Source organism: Pan paniscus, chromosome Y (genome assembly GCF_029289425.2).
Source record: "Pan paniscus chromosome Y, NHGRI_mPanPan1-v2.0_pri, whole genome shotgun sequence".
NCBI classification, from domain to species: Eukaryota; Metazoa; Chordata; class Mammalia; order Primates; family Hominidae; genus Pan; species Pan paniscus.
The window spans coordinates 36,285,179-36,311,707 of NC_073273.2; the positions used below are offsets into that span (position 1 = coordinate 36,285,179).

General features: G+C 36.7%; 1 protein-coding gene across 7 annotated transcripts in view; it reads left to right on the plus strand.

Moving 5' to 3' along the window:
• The window catches only part of KDM5D (lysine demethylase 5D), a 39,846-nt gene that overhangs the window by 2,969 nt on the left and 10,348 nt on the right, over nt 1–26,529 (plus strand). For 4 of the 7 annotated variants that reach the window (XM_055106994.2, XM_055106996.2, XM_055106999.2 and 1 more), the window contains 13 exons: nt 795–917; nt 1,164–1,334; nt 2,992–3,126; nt 6,891–7,020; nt 7,144–7,289; nt 9,898–10,056; nt 10,477–10,596; nt 10,712–10,870; nt 21,306–21,487; nt 21,583–21,745; nt 25,582–25,701; nt 25,824–26,018; nt 26,293–26,474. In XM_055106994.2, the coding sequence (XP_054962969.1) occupies nt 795–917; nt 1,164–1,334; nt 2,992–3,126; nt 6,891–7,020; nt 7,144–7,289; nt 9,898–10,056; nt 10,477–10,596; nt 10,712–10,870; nt 21,306–21,487; nt 21,583–21,745; nt 25,582–25,701; nt 25,824–26,018; nt 26,293–26,474 (1,985 nt within the window). The remainder of the gene's footprint in view (nt 1–794; nt 918–1,163; nt 1,335–2,991; nt 3,127–6,890; nt 7,021–7,143; nt 7,290–9,897; nt 10,057–10,476; nt 10,597–10,711; nt 10,871–21,305; nt 21,488–21,582; nt 21,746–25,581; nt 25,702–25,823; nt 26,019–26,292; nt 26,475–26,529) is intronic. The other 3 variants (XM_055106995.2, XM_063602011.1, XM_055106997.2) reach the window with 3 other exon arrangements.

Sequence of the window (26,529 nt, forward strand, 5' to 3'; positions counted from 1 at the left end):
AGTTTCACCGATTTCGTCATGCTGGTCTCCAACGCCAAACGTCAGGTGATCAGCCCGCCTTGGCCTCCTAAAGTGCTGGGGTTACCGGCATAAGCCCCTGCACCCAGTGTGACTAAATTTTTTTTAGTTCTTTAACAGAAGCAGAGTTCAGACAAGAAATAGGATCTTTTAAATATCCAGCAACAGAGTGATGGTATTACATATGTCCTGCTTTAATAAAATGTCAGAGGCAAACTTGCTTTTTAAAGCAGTCAACTCAGTCTTCACAGTTTAGTATTCAATATAGAAAGTATATGAATGATTTGTCATTTTCTTTTACTCTTAGGATTTTGACTATGATCAGTAGCTAGAAGCTGTGTATGAGTTAGGGTAAGAAAGCAGTGATTCAGAAACTGGTTTTGTGTCCAGCTCTTTTACATGAACTAGAAAAATATTTTAATTCTTTGAATTATATATCAGTACATTCTAAATGAGAGTCTTGATGATATTGAGTCTAAATACTGTTGGAGCCTACATATTTTTGGTCAAGCCACCTTTAAGTCCAAGAATAATTCCTTAAATTTAGATATGATTTAGATTCTAAGACGGCACATTCTTAGCTCTTTATAGATTAAAGACTCAGCTTATTTGAGCTTTTCGTGGACCCCGCTGGTGAGATAAGACAGTGAAGCTGGGGCTCCGGCACGTTGGTAGAGAAGTGTAGATAGCATAGAATAATACTTGTTCATTTACTGCATACTCGACGAAGTCAGGTTAAGGAGTATGCCAATCTTATAAGGCCCTCTCTTTCCCAGGCCCAAACTAGAGTGAAATTGAACTATTTGGATCAGATTGCAAAATTCTGGGAAATTCAAGGCTCCTCATTAAAGATTCCCAATGTGGAGCGGAAGATCTTGGACCTCTACAGCCTTAGTAAGGTAAGAGTAGTCTACTTTCTAAAGGAAAAACAAAAAGCCTTGCCTCAAGGATCTTCTGTGGTAGAAATAATAGGCAGGAAAGGAAAGAACACAGAGCCTGGCAGCGTTTCTTGATGTAATCTGAGAGTCTTGGAATGATTGGTGTTAGGGGAAGGGCACAGCCCCCCATATTCAAGTCTCATTGCTGTGTTGGTAGCCCTTTCCAGTCTGTTCACAGTTCATCCATATTGTTTCTTATACTTTCAGATTGTGATAGAGGAAGGTGGCTATGAAGCCATCTGCAAGGATCGTCGGTGGGCTCGAGTTGCCCAGCGTCTCCACTACCCACCAGGCAAAAACATTGGCTCCCTGCTACGATCACATTACGAACGCATTATTTACCCCTATGAAATGTTTCAGTCTGGAGCCAACCATGTGGTGAGGGCCCTTAAACTGGTTTGTGGCCTGATGTGATTTTGTTTTCTTTTGTATTTTTTCTTTGGATTGGACTTTTCTCTTGAGTAGTCAGGGTCTATAGATTCTAAATCTCTAGAGTGAAGATGTTCCAGGAATTGGCCCTAGAAAATACTTTGCAGCCTCTTTATGTGGCATAGTTTTATTCCTGCTATACATAAGTAAGAACTAGAGTGACCTTTCTATCTTATGAGGTTGATGTTTACTAAGATCTTTTTATGGAGAAGATCTTAAACTAGAAGTTAGAGGAAACCATTTCCTATTTTAAGTATCTTACATGAAAAAGATAATCTTTTTTTTGAAATGGAGTGTTGCTGTGTTGCCCAGGCTGGAGTGCAGTGGCAGGATCTTGGCTCACTACAAGCTCCTCCCGGGTTCACGCCATTCTTCTGCTTCAGCCTCCCAAGTAACTGGGACTACAGGGGCCTGCCACCACGCCTGGCTAATTTTTTTGTGTTTTTAGTAGAAACATGGTTTCACCATGTTAGCTAGGATGGTCTTGATCTCCTAATCTTGTGATCTGCCTGCCTCGGCCTCCCAAAGTGCTGGGATTACAGACGTGAGCCACCATGCCTGGCTGAAAAAGATAATGATGTTCCTAAGCTTTCATGAGGCTGGTTCACTTGAAGATAGTTTAGGTTAAAAGCTTAGTGTGACTTGGGTTTAACTCAGCATGTGGAAACTGATTTAGCAGGGTATTTTTACATAAGTTTTTAATTGTTTTTGTTTGTTTGTTTGTTTGTTTTGTTTTTGAGGCAGCTTATCACTCTCGCCAGGCGGCCTCCACCTCCTGGATTGAAGTGATTCTCCTGCCTCAGCCTCCTGAGTAGCTGGGGCTACAGGCGCATGACTATGCCCACTCATTTTTGTATTTTTCATAGAGATGGGGTTTCACCATGTTGGCCAGGATAGTCTCGATCCTTTGACCTCGTGATCCACCTGACTCAGCCTCCCAAAGTGTTGGGATTACAGCCATGAGCCACCACGACTGGCCAGTTTTTAGGTTTTATTATCCATAAAACTTTAAAATATTTTATAAAAACTGTGTATTTATGTTTATAAACGTTTCACTTAGTGTACATAATTCTAAAGATTCAGTATTTTTGTTTTGTTTTGTTTTGTTTTTTGAGACAGTCTCACTCTGTCACCCAGGCTCTACTAACTTTTATATTTTACCGAGACAGGGTTTCACCATTTGGCCAGAATGGTCTTGATCTCTTGACCCCATGATCCACCTGCCTCGACCTCCCAAAGTTCTGTAATTATAGGCTTAAGCCACCACACCCAGATTGAGTATTTTTATTACTTGTTTTTCATCCAGGAAATTGAAGCACAAAGAGAGAGGTTCAGTATGTTTGCTGAAAGCACACAGAGAATAAGAGTAAAAACCCAGATTGATATCAATACAGTCCAAAGACCATGTTCTTTCAAATTCTGTGCTGCTCATTCATAAGCAGAGGCAAGATAATTGTCAGGGTATGTGCTCTATCCAAAGAACAAGAGGAGTGGACCTGTGTAATTTAGAAAGAACTACAGCTTTATTTGCTAGAGTTGTAAATGAAGGAATCACTTATTACAAATATGACTCAATTTCTGATTCTATATATTTTTTCCTCTCTAGCAATGTAACACACACCCGTTTGACAATGAGGTAAAAGATAAGGAATACAAGCCCCACAGCATCCCCCTTAGACAGTCTGTGCAACCTTCAAAGTTCAGCAGCTACAGTCGACGGGCAAAAAGGCTACAGCCTGATGTGAGTGACTGTTACTCCTGTTATCCTATAGCTGAGAAGGTTCATCTAGACCTTGATATTGGGGAAAATTCATTGCTGAATGCATTGTTTTACATATGCCTGGTTCAAGATAAAATTAATTGAAATGAATTATGAATTATTTTGTTCATAGGTCTGGTTTATAATATTTTGTCTTTGTAGTTTTGCTTTTATAAATTTTAAAACATATTGCTATTGTTTTAAGTGATGGGGTCTTGCTGTGTTGCTAGGCTATTCTCGAACTCCTAGGCTTAAGTGATTCTCCCTCTACAGCCTTTGGAGTAGCTGGGGTTACAGAGGTTAGCCGCCATGCCCGGTTATAAGGTATTGTTAATTTCTGTGAATCTTGGAATGATTTTTGCAAAGCACGCTGTACAAATCAGTTATTGTTAACTGTTGGTTTTATTCTATGATCTTCCATGTGATGGTCAGTAGGTGTGACCACAGAGACTCAGGAAAGCAAAGTTTATTATTATCACAGGCCTTAGAGAGGTAGTCACTATATGCTACACAGTGCTAGAGGGGAAAACCTATCTTGGACATGGCAGAAGAAGCAGGAATAAGAAAAGCACCTAGGCCATAGCCTATATTGGGTTTACCAAGGGAAAGGCAAGACAGAGCAGGATAAGAAGTATGGGATTGGCTAGTTTGAATAATTTTGGCAGGCTCTAGGCTACAGCAGTATTCCCTAGTTGCCTGACCCTAGAATTAAAGCAGAGGAACTTTGCCTTATGAATTGTATGGGCTGAATAGATAAGGATTAGCTTTGGATTTGTCAGTGAACATATTAAAGACACATTAAAGTCATACTCCTGGGTGAGCCATTTGGTATTTGTAGGAGTAGCTAACCCTGGGAGGACAATCTGTCATAACCAGAAAGATTTAAGATGTTAAAACATCATAATATTCAGAAAATGAAAATATAAACAATATATTTTTAATAACTTTTATGTAAGTGTGTTTTCACTGCTCCATATGCAACATTTTCATAAGATTTGGATGTTTTTATTTCTGAAATACCTTAAATAAGACAATGCTGTGTATCTTTAGGTGTTTTCTGGGTAATTCTAACAATATTTAAATTTTGAGATATTGTAATATTAGAAATTAGACCAAAGTGAGAAATTTTATCTAGTTAAGATTATCGAAATGCAGATGGATTCTGTATTAGTACTTTAGTTCTTTATAGTAAGAATTATGTCTGGAAGAAACTGAATAAGAAAAATGAACATGTAATAACTAGGAAACCAGTAAAATTTGTTTCAAGTTGTAAATACCATTAAAAGGTCTTAACATTTTTCCAGATAAAATGGATCCTTAGACACTTTTTTGGCAGGGAGAGTTCATTGTCCACTTTGCAGGAAAGGTTTTAAAAATTGTTGGGCCAGGCACAGTGGCTCATGCTTGTAATCCCAGAATTTTAGGAGGCTGGGTTGGGTGGATTACCTGAGGTCTGCAGTTTGAGAACAGCCTGACCCATGTGGTGAAACCCCATCTCTACTAACAATATGAAAATTAGTTGGGTGTGGTCGCAGGCAATTGTAATCCTAGCTTCTCAGGAGGCGAGACATGAGAATCACTTGAGCCTGGAAGACAGAGATTGCAGTGAGCCAAGTTCATGCCACTGCACTCCAGCCTGGGTGACTGAGCAAGACTCTGTCAAAAACAAAACAAAATTGAAAACTGTACAGTGTACAAAAATCGACAGTACTTCCAAAATATAAAGAAAAAAAAAGTTGCATAAAGCAAGAAAGGAGAAATAAGGACTAACACATCTTTTCTATTTTATGTGTGTTTGTAATTCAAGAATGGGTAGTAGACTGTCCGAAATGTAGAGTAGTATGGTATTACTTTATTCTAAAACAAGCAAATATCAGCTCTTTTAAAAAGTATTTAATGGTTAGAAACAACCTATGTGACATTAATGTAAAATATATAATGTACATAATATATAATATTTCGTGTATAAAATTATATATTGTGCTTAAAAGTTGTAGAAGCACGAAACTGATTGAATCTTTTCTTTTTTATCATAGCTTATTTTCAGGTTTCCTTTTCTAGCAACCCTGATGAATAATAAATCAAGTGTTTAACCTCGCTTATACATTGAAAATATGAAGTAACCACATATCCCTTTCACATAACTGGTTAGGAAATGGCCAAAATGTGTCAAGGATATGAGGAACTAGGCATTGTGTGCACTCTTTGTAGTAGTGAAGGGTTGTATTAAAATTAAAATTTGAAGTTACTAAAATTTTAAATGTTTACGTCCTCCTGCTTAACTTCTGTTAATTGTCTTTTGAGAAGAATAATGCAGCAAGTACGTGGGTACTAATGATTTGTGCCCGAGTCTTAGTTTATAGACATGATTCAGTAATGGTGAGATGGAGAGGTCAATGCTAAAAGTTTAGTATTGCTGACTGTTTATTTCCAAATGAGATGTACAACATACCCCACAGAGCCACAGTAGTCAGTCAGGAGGTAAAAGGTAAGGTGAAAGGCACAGGTCACAGCCTTTATTGGTATTTCTGTGAGACAGGCAAGGCAGGGCAATCAAATGTCGGAATTGGCTAGTTTGTTAGAATAATTCCAGGGATCTGTGAGGCATAGTGGATTCCGGTAGGTTTTTGGTACATGTCTGTGAGTTGGTTTACAGGAGGGGAAATACTGGTTGTATATGATAGTTAAATAAAGCAAACAGTTAGAGGTTTGGACTCGGGATTGTTTGGTTTATATGATAAAGGTATGGTTTAGTTTAGTTTAGCCAGCTCTGAAAGAGCTGGTCTCCCTAGCCCACGAGGTACCCCAGAAATGTCAAAACAATATAAGGTATATAAAATAAAAATTAGATTAATACAGTTAGTTACTTAGCTCTTCAGAATGTCAAAAAGTGGGAAACAGCCTCAATGTTGTATAATTAAAAAGTTAAATGATTGCTGGAATAGTATTATAATAAGCAATGTATTCTCATAGACGTAATGCAATATACGTTTCTGCTTCCAGAAATTGCCGTGGGAATAAAAGAAAAGCATAAAATATGTTACTGTGTCTCTCTGTGTATACATGTATGTGTGTTTATGTAAATAGAAGAAAACTTACCTCTGTATAGAAAATTTGTAAGAATAAAGCTTTAAAATAAACGGAAAATGTAATAGAGCTTAATTTCAAAATATAACAAATTATTTTAAACAATGATAAAATATATTTTACAGTGTCCTCTAAGAAGAGACAAGTGCTGAAAATGGTATATAATATATGTGGCATATGATTCGTATTTTGATACTTAAAGAGTTTCCATTTTCCCAGGTTTGTGATTATATTGTGGTCTGAAAGCAGTTATGATTCTAATGATATGAGTTTAAATGGAATAGAATTTTTCCTGTCTTAACCGTTTCCATCTTGAACTCAGTTGGAGAGGGGGGCTTATTTTTAATTACAAAATTCTCTATTGTAAGGTATAAATTTCTGACATTTAAGCTTCACTAGCCTTGGAAGCCTTGGATTATTTTGTCATTTTTTTCATAACATGAAAAAAGTTGAGGAAATTCATTACTTTCTAAATTTATCCATTTGCTCCTACCTGGCCATACCACACTCACAGTAAAAATGTGGTTAATAAACATTCAAAAATGGATAAAGGATGTTAGTTGATTTTAGCCCATCTGACTTGTCCACACCTTGCCTATAAAGTATTTATACGTGCATAAGTAAAGCTAACTTCGTTGTTTGAATCTTTTTTAAAACAGCCAGAGCCTACAGAGGAGGACATTGAGAAGAATCCAGAGCTAAAGAAGTTACAGATCTATGGGCCAGGTCCCAAAATGATGGGCTTGGGCCTTATGGCTAAGGATAAGGATAAGACTGTGCATAAGAAAGGTGAGGAACTTTAACAGATTGGGGAAGTGTGAGGGGTAAAATAGTAAAGTTTCATGGGAGAAATAGTTTGGTAATCTTGATGCAGGAGAGGATTGGTTTCATAGTTGTTTTTTACTTCCCTAGTCACATGCCCCCCAACTGTTACGGTGAAGGATGAGCAAAGTGGAGGTGGGAACGTGTCATCAACATTGCTCAAGCAGCACTTGAGCCTAGAGCCCTGCACTAAGACAACCATGCAACTTCGAAAGAATCACAGCAGTGCCCAGTTTGTAAGGACTCATGATTTTGTAATATTCTACTTTGAACCGTCAAGATTATATTGAACCTAAAATGAATTCATCATACTTTTCTTTTTTTCTTCCTTCTTCTTCTTTATGAGCCCTTTTATCTGAAGAGACGGGTGGCTAGAAATGGGAGGAAATTTTTTCAAGATAGCTAAAGTCAAAAGCAAAATTTTTATGTCTTTTTAGATAGAACTTTTCACCAAACTATACTCTGTTTTTCAACTCTATTAGCATTTTCTGAACTTTTACAGCTTAATATAGGAGATAATGTGATCCGATATAAATTATGTTAAAGAGCTGTTTATTTGTTTTTGGCAAATTCCTCCAGACTCTCAAATCATCACATTTCATATAGTAGTGACAGTTTTCTATTATCTTCTTTTACTTTTGTCCCTTGTATGTTTACATCTTCTTTTATTCTTTCTACATCTCACTTGGAAGATTTTTATAATGTCTTACATATTTAAGTCTGCCCTACAAGAAAAAAAAAAGACAAAAATTCCTACCTTCCTCCTTACTCTTTAGCTAATCTCACCCTGTTTTGATAATTTTTGTTTGCCTTTCCTTTATGTAAATGATGTTTCCAGAAATTTTGTTCTTAAACAGACTTCTGTTTTGAGCTGCAAATTCCTGTGTTTCTCTTAGTCATTTCCACCTGATGATTGGGAGATCATGTTTACTACCACTGTCCTGTTCCCACTTGTCTCACTGTTTTGCATTTTATAGACACAAGGTAGAGCTGTCATCAGTCTTGAAGTGTAGGAGTCATTGATGACTACTTTCTAACCCTTACAGCTAGTAGTTAACTTCATTCCATTGCTTTTGTTTTTATTTCTGTATATCACCCATACACAAAAATATCTGGATTACTTTTACTTGTTTGTGTACTTTCAATTAATCACCTGTTTTGTATTGGCTTCTTCTTTTAGTGGTTCAAAAAATGCATTTATATGGTTCTATTAATGCTCACGCTTGTGTTCTATTAAGTGTAGTTTTGTTAGGCATAGCTTTTTTTCTATCTGTTTTACCATTCAACTTTTGGTAGTTACCAATTTTTGGCTATTTCAAGTAATTCTGTGAATATTAAAGTATATGTTTCTAGGTAACGTATGTAGACATTTCTGTTACCTAGATAGACAGGATTGAATTGCTGTGACTGAGACTATGTATATTTTCACTGGTGGATTATTATCAGACTATTTTTACAAATGATTGACGAGTTTATCAGCTAGTATTGGATGCCAGTTCTGGTTACCACATGTCCTCACTAACACTTAGAATTGACAGTTTTGTTTTCATTTTAGCCATTCTGGGAGGTGTGTAGTATTTCATTGTAATTTTTATTTGCATTTCCCTGGTTTACAGTTTTTTATATTGAGCATCTTTCATAAGTTTAAAAGATTTTTATTTTATGAAACCTTTTCCTGATAATTCTGTTGAATTTTTAAATTTTTTTCTGAGATGGAATCTCGCTCTCGCCCAGGCTGGACTGCACTGGTGCGCTGTCAGCTCACTGCAACCTCCGCTTCCAGGGTTCAAGCAATTCTTCTGCCTCAGCCTCCGAAGTGGCTGGGTCTATAGGTGCAAGCCGCCACAGCCTGCTAGTTTTTTTTTTTTTTATTTTAGTAGAGATGAAGTTTGACCTTGTTGTCCAGGCTGGTCATGAACTCCTGAGCTCAAGCAGTCTGCCCACCTTGGCCTCTCAAAGTGCTGGGATTACAAGTTTGAGCCACCGCACCTGGCCTCTTACGTTTATAAATATTCTGATTTGTCATATGCATGTGTGTATATGCATGCATATGTATGTGTATATATGCATGTATATGTGTATATATACACATATAATTTGTGTGTGTATGTTTGTGTGTGTATATATTTAAAAATATATTTTCACACAGTTTCTTCTGCTCTTGAGTTATCTTTAAAATTTTCTCTTTATTGATCAGTTTACTTCTAGATTCTTGTAGAAAAGCCCATCCTACTTATTGAAAGTAATTTTTTCAAAATGTAAGTGTACCCTGCTAAAAATCTTACCACTGCGTTTTCTTTTTAAACTGGTAATTATTACTAGATTTTTTTCAATAGTATGTAAGAATCAAGTTATTTAGCCTTTGCTTCATGTTTCTCTTTGTGACATACTACGTGAGTGACTATTTATAATTCATCATCTAATCTAAGATACCCTTTATAATGAAAGTAGACATCTATCAAACTTTTCAACAGAGGAACAACTATAACTGGATATTCGGTCACTTGACCTTTTTATGTTCAACTTGCCCTCTGTGCCAGATAAATTTTTAACTGTATGTAATTCTCTGATCTATGCTGCTTTATACCTTTATGATTTTTGTTTACGCTGTTGAACCTCTACAAAAAGTCTACTTTGCCCCCATGGTTTCTTTATTAACTTACTGTACTATAGTGTAATTATTTCCTGTCATAGTTTGCACTAGGTAGTAAACTCATAAATACAACACTGTATAGTTATTGACTAATGATAGATGTTCATGAATGGTCTAGAAACCTGCGATAAGGTGTCATGGAACAAGCAGCTAAATTTTTTACTTTTTTTTTTTTTTTTTTTTTTTGGTAGATTGACTCATATATTTGCCAAGTATGCTCCCGTGGGGATGAAGATGATAAGCTTCTTTTCTGTGATGGCTGTGATGACAATTACCACATCTTCTGCTTGTTGCCACCCCTTCCTGAAATCCCCAGAGGCATCTGGAGGTGCCCAAAATGTATCTTGGCGGTAAGATCTGTCTGTCACAGATGCTTTATTTTTGGTTGGTGATTTTCTGTAATCTCCCCTTCTGGGTTTTGGGAAGGTAGTTTCTGCCCTTTTATAAGTTAATATTTGTGTTAGGTTTTGATTAAGCTATCAGTGAGCTACTATACAAGAACGATTGGACACACTAACTCTAGAATGATAGAGTTAGTTGACTGAACCAGAGGCAAGGGACTATAATTCAAATGGCATGAAGCATGTTAGGAAAGATTATAAAATAATGTTTAATACCTACTAAAGAAACAAACCTACCTGGAAACATATGAAAATGCAGAATTATTGCATGAGATATTGAATGTAACATGAAAAATTTATCTCCCCTTAGCTCTCCTGTTTTTTTGGATCTTTATTCCCTTTGTCTTGCTGAAATATATTTTATTTCAGGAGTGTAAACAGCCTCCTGAAGCTTTTGGATTTGAACAGGCTACCCAGGAGTACACTTTGCAGAGTTTTGGTGAAATGGCTGATTCCTTCAAGTCCGACTACTTCAACATGCCTGTACATGTATGTGATCTGAGGGCTGGACTGTAGGGATTCTGTTGTGGTAGTCTTAGTTCTCATGGAGACATGAGTCCAAAGTATAGTGGGCTATGATAATCTTTTACACGTGTTTTCACAGATGGTGCCTACAGAACTTGTAGAGAAGGAATTCTGGAGGCTGGTGAGCAGCATTGAGGAAGACGTGACAGTTGAATATGGAGCTGATATTCATTCCAAAGAATTTGGCAGTGGCTTTCCTGTCAGCAATAGCAAACAAAACTTATCTCCTGAGGAGAAGGTAATACGGTTGGTAGTTCATGTTAACATTAACTAGGGAAACTCATTTTAGCATGTAAAATTACTTTCCTAGGTTCTCCCACACAGTGTTGTCTTCACATATTTCGGATAATAATGAGGTTTGATGATACTGGTTCATGATCTGTCAGTGAACCAGAATATGGACAGTCATATTTTTTTTCTCTTGAAACTCTGATGGAGATAGATAAAAGGAACAGTATAAATCTTGATATTATCAATGAAGAGCTATAGTGTTCCTTCACCTTTCCTTAAATCTAAATATTGGAAGCTTACCATCTTTTTATGAAAAACAAGTACTATGACCAGCTTATTTTGAAATATTTGGAAGGGCGGAAAGAAGTATCTTTGTTAAGTGTATCAATTTGTGTTCATGTCGAACATATGGAGTAATGCAGAAACCACTGATTTCATTCATTACAAGGTGATTTCTTGTATTAGTCAAAGAAACCCATACAGCCATCCTAAATTCTGACTCATCACATTTACATTTCTCCTGTAGTGGAGAACCAAAAAAAATAATGCCTGAAGTAACATAATCTGGGGAGAGAAAGCTAAAATGTAGCCGTCCTTATGCATTATTTGAACATTTGAGAAATTAATTCTATTTGCTGTTTTACCATGTTGGCCAGAACCAAAAGAATTAGTATTGGGCATTGTATATAGATTAGTCTTACAGGAGGGTTGATCCAGACAGAAAAAATAGTGGTTTGAGGGTAAACTTAGCTAATAGCTGTGACTGACATTTTTAGGAAGTCTTACTCTGATTTTTCTGTATATATACTGTTTGTTCATGGAGATGTCTGTATCTGGATAAGCGCTATTTTATAGTCGGTCATATGCTGTGTAACAGTTTGAGTTTAATAAAGGAGCAATACTGTACTTTCACTATATCTTTTCTGTGTTTAGAGGCACAGATACTTAAACCATTGTGTTACATGGCCTATAATATTCAGTACAATAATGTCTCACTAATTTGTAGCCTAGGAGCAATAGTTATATACTATATAGTGTAGGTATGTAGTAGATTGTTTCTTCTTGGTTTGTGTGAGTATATGATGTTCAAAAAAGGACAAAATTTGCCTCTTTTGTTAAGAGATGTGTAGCTGAGTATAACAGTGCTTAAAAGTCTTACAGATAATTTGGTTATAGTTCTTAAAATAGAAGTAAGTTAAAATTACTGAGGGATTGAAACTATAAATTAAGTAATTGGAAGGCAATCACCTATGGCCTCCATTGGTAACTTTGGTCTGTTTCTAATTCCCTTTTTGAGACAACCAAAAAACAAATTGTATTTTGAAGCCATAGACAAGTCCTTTTGTCGGTATAAAGCATGGTATTAAGTAATATCCCTGAGCTAACTTTTGAAAATAAGAATTGAAGTTTTGTGAGATAATATCTCTCCACAGGCTTTTCTGCAAGTCATACCTCCCTCTTTCTCTCCACTAACACCTAAATGTTCCACTGTCATGGGTTTGTCATAATAAAAAAAAGAGTGTAGTGTTTGATTACATATGTATGTATTTTTAAAAAGAATATTAATTTTCAAGCTTTGCTAATGTTATGTTGTGTGTTCTCTGACTTGTTCTGTCAGTATTGTGTTATGAAAATTCATTTATATTTTTGCTCATAGCTTTAAATTATCTGTTTTTTCACTATTATATAATATTGCATGCTGGGATTACATCTCATTTATCTTTCTTTCTGTTGGATTGCTTCTGGTGTTTAGCTGTTACTAACAGTGTATGAGCATTGTTTTACAGGTCTCCTGAAGCAACAGTTTCTAGGTTCTATGTTTAGAAGTGGAATTGAACGATACTCTGAATTGTTTTACAAAAGGATTCTGACAGGTTACACTGAAACTAATGAGAGAACTGGTCATCCATATGTTTAACAGAGCACTTCATACTGTTACCTACTTTTGTGGGTATGATATGTTCCCACGTAGCACTATTTCATTGATTACTAAGGTCAAACACTTTCCATTAGCTTATTCCAATTGCAAGCCTTTAAGAGCATCAGATTATCCCGTCTGCTAAATTATTGGACACACCATTTATGCTTAACTAATACATATATATGTGTATAGATATTTGAGTATACGCAGAATATTTGTATTAACCCTTCATGATGAATTTGTACTGCTATTAATTTTTTAACTTTTATAAAACAAATAAATACTTTGGTCTCTATACTGCCCCTCAGTCCCATTCCTGCTAGTTTCCTTTGGATCTTAGATCTAGTTTATCTTTCTGTATACATAGGCTTTAAATGTTTAACTTGTAACTAATGCAGAATTGATTTTTTTAATCCAGTGAGTTTTTATTTTTTAATTAGTTAATTTTCATTTGTTGTGACTGATGATTGCATCCATTTTTTGCTATCTTATTTTGAACTTAGTTTCTGCTGCCTTTTCTGTTATCTTTTTTTGGCCTTTCTTATTCCATTTTAGCCACTTGTAAGTTTAGCAACTTTTGTATGCTAGTTTTAATACTATTTTATTTTATTTCATTTTATTTATTTATTTTTTTTGAGACGCAGTCTCGCTGTGTTGCCCAGGCTGGAGTGCAGTGGCATGATCTTCGCTCACTGCAACCTCCACCTCCCAGGTTCAAGCAATTCTCCTGCCTCTCAGCCTCCCAAGTAGCTGGGATTACAGGCGTCCACCACCACGCCCAGCTAATTTTGTGTATTTTTAGTGGAGATGGGGTTTCGCCATGTTAGCCAGGCTGGTCTCGAACTCCTGACCCCAGGTGATCCACCCACCTGGGCCTCCCAAAGTGCTGGGATTACAGGCGTGAGCCACGGTGCCTGGCCTAATACTTTATTTTACATATAACCTAACATTTAATTTTTTTTTTTACTTCTCCCAAGTAATATTAGACTATATAACTTACTCTTCAGTTCTCTTCTGACCTATAAAATTTTTGTGCATGTTTTTAAAGCTTTTTGCTCAACAAAATGGATGCTGTTTTTGTTTTCATTCTGCATATAGATTTATCCACACATGATTTTTTCTTTTGATTATTTGAAATTCTTGCAACCATTTTCTTTGTTGCTGAAGTAAATTCTTTAGAAATTTCTTAAAAAGCCCGGGCGCAGTGGCTCACGCCTGTAATCTCAGCACTTTGGAAGGCCGAGGCAGGTGGATCACGAGGTCAGGAAACCAAGACCATCCTGGCTAACACAGTGAAACCATGTCTCTATTAAAAATACAAAAAATTAGCCAGGCTTGGTGGCGGGCACCTGTAGTCTCAGCTATTAGGGAGGCTGAGGTGGAAGAGTGGCATGAACTTGGGAGGCAGAGCTTGCAGTGAGCCGAGATCGCACCATTGCAGTCCAGCCTGGGTGACAGCGTGAATCTCTGCCCAGAAAAAAAAAAGAAAAAAAGACATTTATTGAACAGAGGCATTTGTGAATTTTTATTCTTGTAAAGGTATTTCTCTGTATATATACGGATGTGGTTTGATAATTGTCTTTTCACAGTACATTAGAAATCTGTTTTGGCTTTTGACAGTGTCAATTCTGAATCTTACATTAATTTGTAGTAGTCTATTTTGCTTTCTCTATTTGACTGCTATAATATCTCTTTTAGTGTCTTGCAAGTTTTCTTGATGTGTGGAATGTGACTTTTTACTTAATATTTCTGGGAATAGATAGGAATTCTCAAACTTGAGAATTCAGCTTTTACCACTTCTGAAAAATTCTTGGTCATCAACTTTTACAGTCTGTAATTTATTTCTCCTGTTAGCTAGAACCTTACTGTTCTAAGGTTCTCTTGTATGTGTTTCTTCACCTTTCATTTTTTTTTAATTCTTTTGCTGCTGTTGTCTTTTAAGTAACTTACTTAAAGCAACTTAAAAATGCACCAGTTTTTAAAATACCTAATCTATTAAACAACTTAGTTTATAATTTTTAATGTTATGTTTTTATCTTTAGAATTTCTGATTATTTTTCAGACTTTCCTAGTTAATATTGAAAACCTTTTTCTGCTTCATACTTCTTTTATCCTCTTATTTAAATTAAACTGATTTTATCTTCAACACCTAGTTATTATAGCATATTCTGAGAACTAATTATAGCTTGATGTTTTCTCAACAAATTTTTACTCATTTTACAACCCCCACTCCATATTTTATGGCTTTGATTTAATTAGTGTTTTTCATTGCTGTTGTTTTTGTTTTCTGATGAACTTGTATTTCTTTGAACAACATGTATGGGAATTTTTTCAGAAACCTAGATTTTAATGTCCAGCTACAGAATAGACTGTTTCTGTTAAATGTTAAGGATTCTCCTAAGACGATACATTTTTAGCTTCACGTTTCCAAGTAAATATAAATAGTTGTGTTTTCAAGTAAATATGAATTCTTGTGTGGATGGCTGATAGATAAGAACTCTTAGGAGTATCTTTCCTTTTCTTCTTGTGGAAACAGTACCAAGATAAGGAAAGTATTTAATATCTGTTTCTTCAGGATGTTTTTCACCTCCTTCAGTTTTATAGCTAAAAGGATAATAGTACTGTCACGTTGTAAGTTAAAGACCCTAATATGACCTTCTTTGGAAGCTCCAAATTTTCTCTTTTATGGTTGACCCGAATTGTCATCAGTTTCAGAACTTTAATTTGTACATGTTATTTCTTAGTGTTATTCTCTGAGGATTTTCCTTATTTTCTAAGCAGCTGAGCCAAAACATTTAAAAAATACATTTTCTTATCTAGCATGTTGAGGTCCTTTGTGATTCCTCTGAACGTCTAACCACAATGTAGTTGAAAATTGAAGTTGTGTGTATTAAACTTGTAATTCAGAAGTTTTTGGAACTATTGTTTTACAATATTGCAGATAAGTATAATCATATAATTTTCTTAGTTTGTATATTTAGCTTTTTTTGGATTTTTTTTCAAATATATTCCTGTCATGTTAATTATTTCAAATAATAAAACATATTGAACACATGATACTTTTATCAAAGGAAATATAATATGGCCTTTTATTTGACCAAAAATTCTCCTATTATTCTGTAGTTTATTTATTTATTTTTTAATTATACATTAAGTTCTGGGTGCATGTGCAGAATGTGCAGGTTTGTTACATAGGTATGCATGTGCCATGGTGGTTTGCTGCACTCATCGATCTGTGATCTACCTACCTTAGGTATTTTCCCTAATGCTGTCCCTCCCCTAGCCCCCCAGCCCTGAAAGGCCCCCCAGCCCTGACAGACAGATGTTCCCTGCCCTGTGTCTATGTGTTCTCATTGTTTAACTCCCACTTAGGAGTGAGCACATATGGTGTTTGGTCTTCTGTTCTTGTGTTAGTTTGCTGAGAATGCTATTACCAGCTTCATCCATGTGCCTGCAAAGGTCATGAACTCATCCTCTTTTATGATTGCAAAGTATTCCATGGTGTATATGTGCAACATTTTTTTAATCCAGTCTATCATTGATGGACATTTGGGTTGGTTCCAAGTCTTTGCTATTGTGAACAGTGCTGCATTAAACATACATTTGCATGTGTCTTTATAGTAGAATGATTTATAATCCTCTGGGTGTATACCCAGTAATGGGATTGCTGGGTCAAATGGTATTTCTAGTTCTAGATCCTTGAGGAATCGCCACATTGTCTTCCACAATGGTTGAACTAATTTATACTCCCACCAGTAGTGTAAAAGTGTTGTTTGTCCACATCCTCTCCAGCATCTGTTGTTTCCTGACTTTTTAATGATTGCCATTCTAACTGCCGTGAGATGGTATTTCATTGTGGTTTTGATTTGCATTTCCCTAATGACCAGTGATGATGAGCTTTTTTTAAATATATTTGTTGGCTGCATAAATGTCTTATTTTGAGAAGTGTCTGTTCATATCTTTCGGTCACTTTTTCATGGTTTTTTTTTTATTCTTGTAAAGTTGTTTAAGTTCTTTGTAGATTCTTGATATTAGCCCTTTGTCGGATGGATAGATAGCAAAAATTTTCTCCCATTCTGTAGGTTCCTGGCCTGTCACTCTGATGATAGTTTCTTTTGCTGTGCACAAACTCTTTAGTTTAATTAGATCCCATTTGTTAATTTTGGCTTTTGTTGACGTTGCTTTTGGTGTTTTAGACATGAAGTCTTTGTCCATGCCTATGTCCTGAATAGTATTGCCTAGGTTTTCTTCTAGGGTTTTTATGGTTTTAGGTCTCATGTTTAATTCTTTAATCCATCTTGAGTTAATTTTTGTATAAGGTGTGAGGAAGGGATCAAGTTTTAGCTTTCTGCCTATGGCTAGCCAGTTTTCCCAACACCATTTATTAAACCCATTGCTTGTTTGTGTCAGGTGTATTAAATATCAGATGGTTGTTGATGGGTGGTGTTATTTCTGAGGCCTCTCTCCTGTTCAGTTGGTCTGTATATCTGTTTTGGTACCAGTACCATGCTGTTTTTCTTGCTGTTGCCTTGTACTATAGTTTGAAGTCAGGTAGCTTGATGTCTCCAGCTTTGTTCTTTTGGCTTTGGATTGTCTCTTGGCTATGCAGGCTCTTTTTTCGTTCTGTATGAAATTGAAAGTAGTTTGTTCCCATTTTGTGAAGAAAGTCAGTGGTAGCTTGATGGGTATAGCATTGAATCTGTAAGTTACTTTGGGCAGTATGGCCATTTTCATGATATTGATTCTTCCTATTCACGAGCATGGAATGTTTTTCCATTTGTTTGTGTCCCCTCTGATTTCCTTGAGCAGTGGTTTGTAGTCCTCCTTGAGTAGGTCTTTCATATCCCTTGTAAGTTGTATTCTTAGGTATTTTATTCTCTTTGTAGCAATAGTGAATGAGAGTTCACTCATGATTTGACTCTCTCTTTGTCTGTTATCGGTGTATAGGGATGCTTGTGATTTTGGCACATTGATTTTGTATCCTGATAAAGTTGCTGCTTATCAGCTTAAGGAGATTTTGGGCTGAGACGATGGGGTTTTCTAAATATATAACCATGTCATCTGCAAACAGAGACAATTTGACTTCCTCTTTTCCTAATTGAATGTTGTTTATTTCTTTCTCTTGCTTGATTGCCCTGGCCAGAACTTCCAATACTGTGTTGAATAAGAGTGGTGAGAGAGGGCATCCTTGTCTTGTGCCAGTTTTCAGAAGGAATGCTTCCAGTTTTTGCCCATTCAGTATGACATTGGCTGTGGGTTTGTCATAAATAGCTGTTATTATTTTGAGATAATGTTCCATCAATACCTAATTTATTGAGAGTTTTTAGCAGGAAGGACTATTGAATTTTGTTGAAGGCCTTTTCTGAATCTATTGAGATAATCATGTGGTTTTTGTCATTGGTTCTGCTTATATGATGGATTGTGTTTATTGATTTGTGTATGTTGAACCAGTCTTGTATCCCAGGGATGAAGCTGACTTGATCATTGTGGATAAGCTTTTATTTTAAGTTTAGGGGTACAAGTGTAGTTTTATTACATAGGTAAACTTGTGTCATGGGGATTTGTTGTACAGGTTATTTTATCACCCAGGTATTAAGCCTAGTACCCATTAGTTATTTTTCCTGATCGTGTCTCTCGCCCCACCCTCCAAACTCCAAAAGTCCCTTATGTGTCTGTGTGTTCTCTCATCATTTAGCCCCTACTCATAAGAGAGAACATGCAGTGTTTGGTTTTCTGTTCCTGTGTTATTTTGCTAAGAATAATGGCCTCCAGCTCCATCCATGTCTTAGCAAAGGACATGATCTTTTTATATGCTTGTTGGCCACTTGTATATATTTTTAAGAGGAGTGTCTACTGATGTCCTTTGGCCATTTTTAATGGAGTGATTGTTTTTCGTTTGTTGATTTGTATAAGTTTGCTATAGATTGTGAATGTCAGGATTTTATCAGATGTATAGCAAATATCTTCTCCATTCTATAGGTTGTTTATTCTGTTGACAGTTCTTTTGCTGTGGGAAGCTCTTTCACTTAATTAGGTCCCACTTACCTATTTTTGTTGCATGTCCTCTTGGGGGCTTAGCCAAAAATTATTTGCCAAGGCCACTGTCGAGAAGACTGTTTCCCTAGGATTACTGTAGTTTGGGGTTTTACGTTTAAATAAATCTTTGGTTCATTCCAAGTTAATTTCTTTTGAGACACGATTTCTGTGTCACACATTCTGGCGTGCAGTAGCACGGTCATGACTCACCTTATTGCAGCCTAGAACTTCTGAGCTCAAACACCCCTCACACTTCAGCCTCCCTAGTAGCTGGGAGCTATCACAATAAAAGTTTTATAAAATAAGAAATTTTTACAAAGTTGTTATTTTTTACATTAGTAGCTATTATACTTTGCTAATATTTTTAAAAATTTTTTTTAGAGACAAAGTCTCACTGTGTTGACCAGGCTGATCTCAAGCTTCTGGGCTCAAGCAGTCCTCCCACCTTGGCCTCCCAAAGTGTTGGGATTACAGGTATAAGCCATCATACCTGGCCTTGAGTTAATTTTTGCACATGGTGAAGTATAGGTGTCCACCCTCAGTCTTCGGCATGTCGGTAGCCAGTTACTCCAGCACCGTTTATTGAATAGGAAGCCCTTTCCCATTACTTACTTTCGTTGGCCTTGTCAAATAACAGATGGTAGTACGTGTCTGGCTTTATTTCTGAGTTTTCTGTTCTGTTCCATTGGTCTTTTTGTTGGTCTTTGTTACAGTACCATGCTGTTGTGGTTACTGTCGCTTCATATTATAGTTCAAAATTTGGGTAATGTGATGTCTACATCTTTGTCTTTTGGCTTAGGTTTGCTTTGGCTAGTTGGGGCTCTTTTTTTAAGTTCCAAATACATTTTAGAATTTTTTTCAACTTCTGTGAAGAAAGATGTTGATGGTTTGATAGAAATAGCGTTGAATCTATAAATTGCTTTGGGTGGTATGGCCATTTTAATTATATTGATTCTTTCAATATATGGGCATGGAATGGTTTTCCATTTACCTGTGTTATCTCTGATCTTTTATAGCAGTGTTTTCTGGATTTCCTGGTAGAGATTTTTCACCTACTTGGTTAGCTGTATTTCATAGTATTTCATTTTCTTTTATCTTTTGCTCATTTTTAATTAGTTTTTTTTTTCCTATTGTATTTGTTCAGTTTCTTATGTTTTGGATATTAACCTTTTATCAGATGCAAATACATTTTTCCATTCTGTAGGTTGTTGCCTTATTCTGTTGATGTTTCCTTCATTATGCAGAAGCTTTTTAGCTTAATGTAATACCATTTGTCTGTTTTTGCTTTTGTTGCTTATGCTTTTGAGGTCTTAATCCACAAAATTCTTGCCAAGATCAATGTCATGGAGCTTTCCTCTTATGTCTTCTTTTAGTAGTTTGATAATTTTGGATTTTACATATTTTACATTTAAGTTTTTACTTCCTTTGGGGTTGGTTTTTGTACATGGTGAAAGATGGTTCAAGTTTCATCCTTTTGCATGTGGATATCCAGGTTTTCCAACAATGGATACTGAAGAGACTTTCCTTTCCTCTCTGTGTGTTCTTGATGTCTTTGTGGAACTTCTGTTGGCTGCAAATGCAGAGACTTATTTCTGGGCTATTATTTTCCATGGAGCTGTGTGTTTGTTTTTAATGGCAGTACTAAGCCCTTTTAGTAACTATAGCTTTGTGATATAATAGTAAATTAGTGTGAATACTCTCAGCTTTTTTGTTTGTTGGTTTGTTTTGTTTCACATATTGCTTTGGGTATTTTGAGTCTTTGGGGTTCCATATCAATTTAAGGGTTGCTTTTTTGAAAATTTCTGTGAAGGATGCTGTTATTTTTGACAGGGATTGAATTGAATTTCTAGATCAGTTTGGATAGTATGGACGTTTTAGCAATATTAATTCTTCTGGTCTGTGAGGACAAGGTGTCTTAAAATTTGTTTGTGTGTTCTTCAGTTTACTTCATCATTATTTGTATAGTTTGCAGTGTAGTTTTTTTTTACCTCTTTAAATTTATTGCTAGAGATTTTTTCAGCTGTTACAAATGAAGTTTTTATTTTATTTTTTTCAGATAATTTTCTACTAATGTATACAAACACCACTGATTTTTATATTGATTTTGTATCCTGCAAATTTACTGAATTTGTTAGTTCTAACACCATTTTTACGGAGGCCTTAGCATCCTCTTAAAAAAGAAGTGTTTTCTTTAAGACTTTTTTATAAATCTTCAAACAGGGATAACATAACTTTTTCTTTTCCAATTTGAATGCTTTTTAAATTTCTTTTCCTGCCTCATTGCTCTGGCTGGGACCTCCGGCACTGTGTTAGTTGACAGTGGCAAAACAGGGCATTATTTTTGAGTTTACAATGTGGACCTCTTGAATGACCAGAGGCAGCATGTTCTAAGACACAGTTGTCTTCTTATGTATGTTTTGCTCAGTTTGCCTCTCGTCATCGTATCCTACTCCCTACTCACTCTGGCAAATCTCTGACCCAACAGGAGTATGCGACCAGTGGTTGGAACCTGAATGTGATGCCAGTGCTAGCTCAGTCTGTTCTCTGTCACATCAATGCAGACATCTCAGGCATGAAGGTGCCCTGGCTGTATGTGGGCATGGTTTTCTCAGCATTTTGTTGGCATATTGAGGATCACTGGAGTTACTCTATTAACTATCTGCATTGGTGAGCATGACCCCAATGGCTCGGTTGGATATCAAGACTGCCCTCAAATGCAACGATGTATATAGACTTGACGTGTCTTCTGTCTACGTGAGCAGGGGTGAGCCGAAGACCTGGTATGGTGTACCCTCCCTGGCAGCAGAGCATTTGGAGGAGGTGATGAAGATGCTGACACCTGAGCTGTTTGATAGCCAGCCTGATCTCCTACACCAGCTTGTCACTCTCATGAATCCCAACACTTTGATGTCCCATGGTGTGCCAGTGAGTACCAAGGGTCAAAACAATTTTAATTTTCTTCGCTGGGGTGAGAAGGGAATGAGAAAGAACTTAGTTTTGGAAGAAATAAAACCATATCCATTTTGCTATGGAGATTAGGCTTAGCATCACACCTCTTTGCCTTCCCTTGCTGACTTCAAGTTGCAGATCAGTACCGTTAGCTGGGACACTTAAGAGAACAAGTAAAAGAGAGATTAGATAGTTACTTAACAGAATAGAACTTAAAACTTGGATCCTGGCCTTTTTATCTGCCTTCTAGTCTAGGATTGGTTTTCTATTAATATTTCTGAATATAATTCTTACTTTGCAAAACCCAGGAGGGACTGGTTTCAGACTTTTGAGTATTTCTAGGAGTGAATTGTATCAGCTCATTTTGCTAAAGAATAAGCTAGCAATGTGTATGTGGTACATGGACTGAGTCACTGTCTTGTTACATGCTATGCCTTTTCTCCTTTGAAATTCTGTAAGCTTTGAGGTAACCGCTTTATAAGCTTTTATAACTTTCCTGGCCATCTTCCTCAGTTTTTTCATCTCAACAAAATGTGCTTCATGTCTCCAAAGGCCCTCTTCGTTTCCTGACATTTTATACATTTTATGAATTCTAACTTGTACCTTTTTTTTCCTAGTATTCCTCGTCTCACAAGAAAAATATATTGATGATAATGAGCTCATCAAGCAATCTAATTACATCATTTGTCTTGCTTTCTGATTCTAGTTCTGAACTAACTATATTTTTTTTTGTCTCTCATGCTGTATATGTAATACTGACTTTTATATTTTTTTTATAGTTGCCTTTCTCAGGGGTATTACATTCTTTATATAGCTCTGAACTACTCAGTAATATCCTTTCATGTCAGCCTGAAGGAGTCCTTCTGTATTCCCTGTAGGCACATCTTCTGGAGACATACTTCCACAATTTTTAATTCTCTGTCAATTTATTTAATTTTTTTTCCCATTGCATGACTTTAAACGTGTCATCCAACTGGCTTCTGGCCTCCGTTATTTCTAATGAGAAATCTATTGATAATTCTATTAAGCATCCATTATATGTGAAGAATCATGTCTGTCATACTGCTTTCAAACTCCATCTTGGTGTCTTACCTTTTGTTGGTTCGACTATGTTGTGTCTCCTGGAGTTTATCTAGTTGGAGTGCGCTGAGCTTCTTGGTTGTAGACTTTCAGGGCTTTCCACAAATTTGGAAATTGTTTAACCATTTTTGCTTCAACTGTTCTGCCTTTTTCTTTCTCTTTTCTTATGAAATTCCCATTCTGCATATATGGGTGCACTCGATGGTGTTACACAGGTCTCTTAGGATCTGATTAATATTCTTCTCTTTTTACCCCCTGCTGATTTATTTCAATTGACATGTCTTAGAGTTTTCTGATTCTTTCTTCTGCCTGCTCAAAGCTCCTGTTGAAACCATCTTGTGAGTTTTTCACTTCTGCTATGGGACTGAGAGCATCAGAATTTTGACTTGTTTCATTTTTGTAATTTTAGTGCCTTTCTTGAAACTCTTATTTGGAGGGACATTATTCTCCTGATACCCATTAGTCCTTTGTGCGTTGCTTCTTAAGGCATTTAAGCCTGTTTGAGAGTTGATAGACTTTAGTAAGTAAGTAAGCCTGGGCTATCTGAGAGCTTTTTTCTTTTAACCAAAGGGCTATACTTCTTTTCTTTGTATGCCTCCTAATGTTTTAAACTGAACACTTTTCAGAGTATTGCTTCAACTCTGAAAATCTTATTATCCCCCTTGTCTTCTCTCAAAAAATTTGTTGTTGCTTTTATGTACAATAGTTGTTGTTTGGTTAGTAAATTTTCTGAACTGTTTTTTTGGGGGGATATGTTTTAAAGGTGAAATTCACATAACACAAAACGAACCATCTTAAACTGAACAGTTTAGTCTCATTTAGTACATTGACAGTGTTGTGCAACCACCGTGTCTACTTAATTCTAAAACATTTTAATTTTTCCAGAAAAGTCTCAATACAATTAAGTTATTTCTCATTCATCCCTGCTTCTAACCTCGGACCACAGGTTTACTTTTCTGTTTCTATGAATTTATTCTGCGTATTTCTTATAAATGGAATCATACAATATGTGATCTTTTGTATCTGATTTCTCAAAGTTCATCTGTGCTATGGCATGAGTCAGAGTTTTATTCCTTTTCCATGGCTGAATAATATTGCATTGTATGGACAGATCACATTATACTTATCCATGGGTCTGTTAAAGCACATTTGTGTTGTTTCCACCACTAAGCTATTGTGAATATTTCTACTGTGAACATCTGTGTGCAAATATTTGTTCAAGTTCTTCCTTTCAGAGTTTTAGGTATATACCCAGAAGTGGTATTGGACAGTCATATGATGGTTCTCTGTTTCAACTTTTTAAGGAACTTACTGCTTTCCATAGCATTGTCATAGCCATTTTGCATTCTTACCAGCCATGCTCAAGAGTTCTAATATGTCTGCATTCTTGCCAACACTGTTATTTTCTACCTCTTTTTGTATGGCAAGAAATAGTATCTTGTGTGGCAAGAAATAGTATCTTGTGGTTTTGATTTGCATTTTCCTAACAACTAAAGATAGTGAGCAATTCTTTGTATACGTGAGTAATCTTTTAGTTTTATGTTCTTTTTCTGCTTTCTGTTAACCTGTTGGTCATCTACCAACCTAACAAACTCTTTCTTAAGCCAAAACAATAATGATAATAACTAATAATAGTATTAACTACCCACTCTTTGCAGATTGTGTCTGATTGGTGAAACTTTTTCGGGGCTATTTTAAAAACTATTTTAGACTCCACCTTCTGCTTCGGAAGAGCATGAAAGTCAGATAGAGGTGACGTTAGGGTCTTAGATCTTTTCTGAGCGTGTATCTTGCCCTGGATGTTTAATGTGGCTTTCTCAGTTCTCAAATACTATGTGGAAGCTTTTTTAGAATCCCTTTTTCCCGAAATATCTCTTTCTCTAGGATTTGCCTCCCAGGCACTTAAAATTATCTGTTGTTTTTCTAGTCGCTCTCTTTCTCTCTCTCTCTCCTCCCCACCCCCACCACCCCATTTTAAAGCTGGAGGTGGCTGTGACTAATACGTTTGCTTTTTTATACTTTCCAAAAACACAGCCTGGGAAGTCTCCTGTCTTCTAAGCGAACTGTCAGGCAGGTGAAAGAAAATCAGGCCCTTGAGGTAGTCCTCCAGGAAGCCACCAGACAAGTCAAAACACACCACCTTAGTTCTTCGGGAAAAAGGTTCACATCATGGTTCCTGGCACCAATCAGCTGCACCAGCATCTCAGGTTGCTTTCCCACAGTAGCTGCTGACATAGGAATTGGGGCAAGTGTTTGTATGCAGGGAACTTACTGCATTATAGCACTCTTGTACCACAATGTAAAAGCTTTTAAAAATCCATTAAGTGTTCTCCTGATTTGGGTTTTTTATTTTATTTTATTTTATTGCACTGCTCTGAACATTTCAGCACTAGATCATTGTTTGAGTAGAGGGACAAAGTTGTGGAGTTTCCAACTTCATCATTTTTGGTGACTTAATTCTATGACTTTAAAATTTTGCATTTCTTTGATTATAGAAGCAAAGAGTCTTTTCACTTGTTCGTGGACCCCTCTATATTTGTTTCTTGAATTACACATATTTTGAGTACTTTTCTATGAATACCACTTTTAAACTCACAATCTCATTTTTCTTTTAGGACACGTACTTGAAGATAGAGCCTTTCCACTCTTCCTACATCTAGAGACATCTTTGAATTCACATCTGGCCCATTAGTTCTGACCCACACCTCTTTCTGCTTTTTTCTCCTTTTTAGGTTGTCCGCACAAACCAGTGTGCAGGGGAATTTGTCATCACTTTTCCTCGTGCTTACCACAGTGGTTTTAACCAAGGCTACAATTTTGCTGAAGCTGTCAACTTTTGTACTGCTGACTGGGTGAGTGAGCATGCAGTGGGCCTGCAGGTAGAAAGTATAAAGAATACAGGTAAGGATTATTGTGGAGAAGCTATGCATTGTGGTCTCCAGATAGCCACACACAATCTTGAATGCACTTGCAGCTACCTGCTGGACGCCAGTGCATTGAACACTACCGCCGGCTCCGGCGCTATTGTGTCTTCTCCCACGAGGAGCTCATCTGCAAGATGGCTGCCTTCCCAGAGACGTTGGATCTCAATCTAGCAGTAGCTGTGCACAAGGAGATGTTCATTATGGTTCAGGAGGAGCGACGTCTACGAAAGGCCCTTTTGGAGAAGGTGGGTGGTCAAGAGCAGAGCTTAGGGATTTAGTCACATATATTACATTACAGAGACACAGACCAACATTGAGTAACCACTGTGTGCCTGATCTTTAAGTCATGCATTTTGAAATGTAAAGACAGAGTCTGTATGTGTTTATATTTTTTCTTCCAATTTCTCTACAGCTGTCCTTACAAGGTTGAGTCCACATCAGGGCTCAGTGTTGGCTGAGGTGGGGTGTCCACAACCCTACTCCTAGTCTTTACAGTATATGTGGGTTGAACACCCCCAGGGCGTCACGGAGGCTGAGCGAGAGGCTTTTGAGCTGCTCCCAGATGATGAACGCCAGTGCATCAAGTGCAAGACCACGTGCTTCTTGTCAGCCCTGGCCTGCTACGACTGCCCAGATGGCCTTGTATGCCTTTCCCACATCAATGACCTCTGCAAGTGCTCTAGTAGCCGACAGTACCTACGGTGAGCATGGGAACACTGTGGGGACGTGGAGGAGGTTTTAGAGCTGGGCCAGATG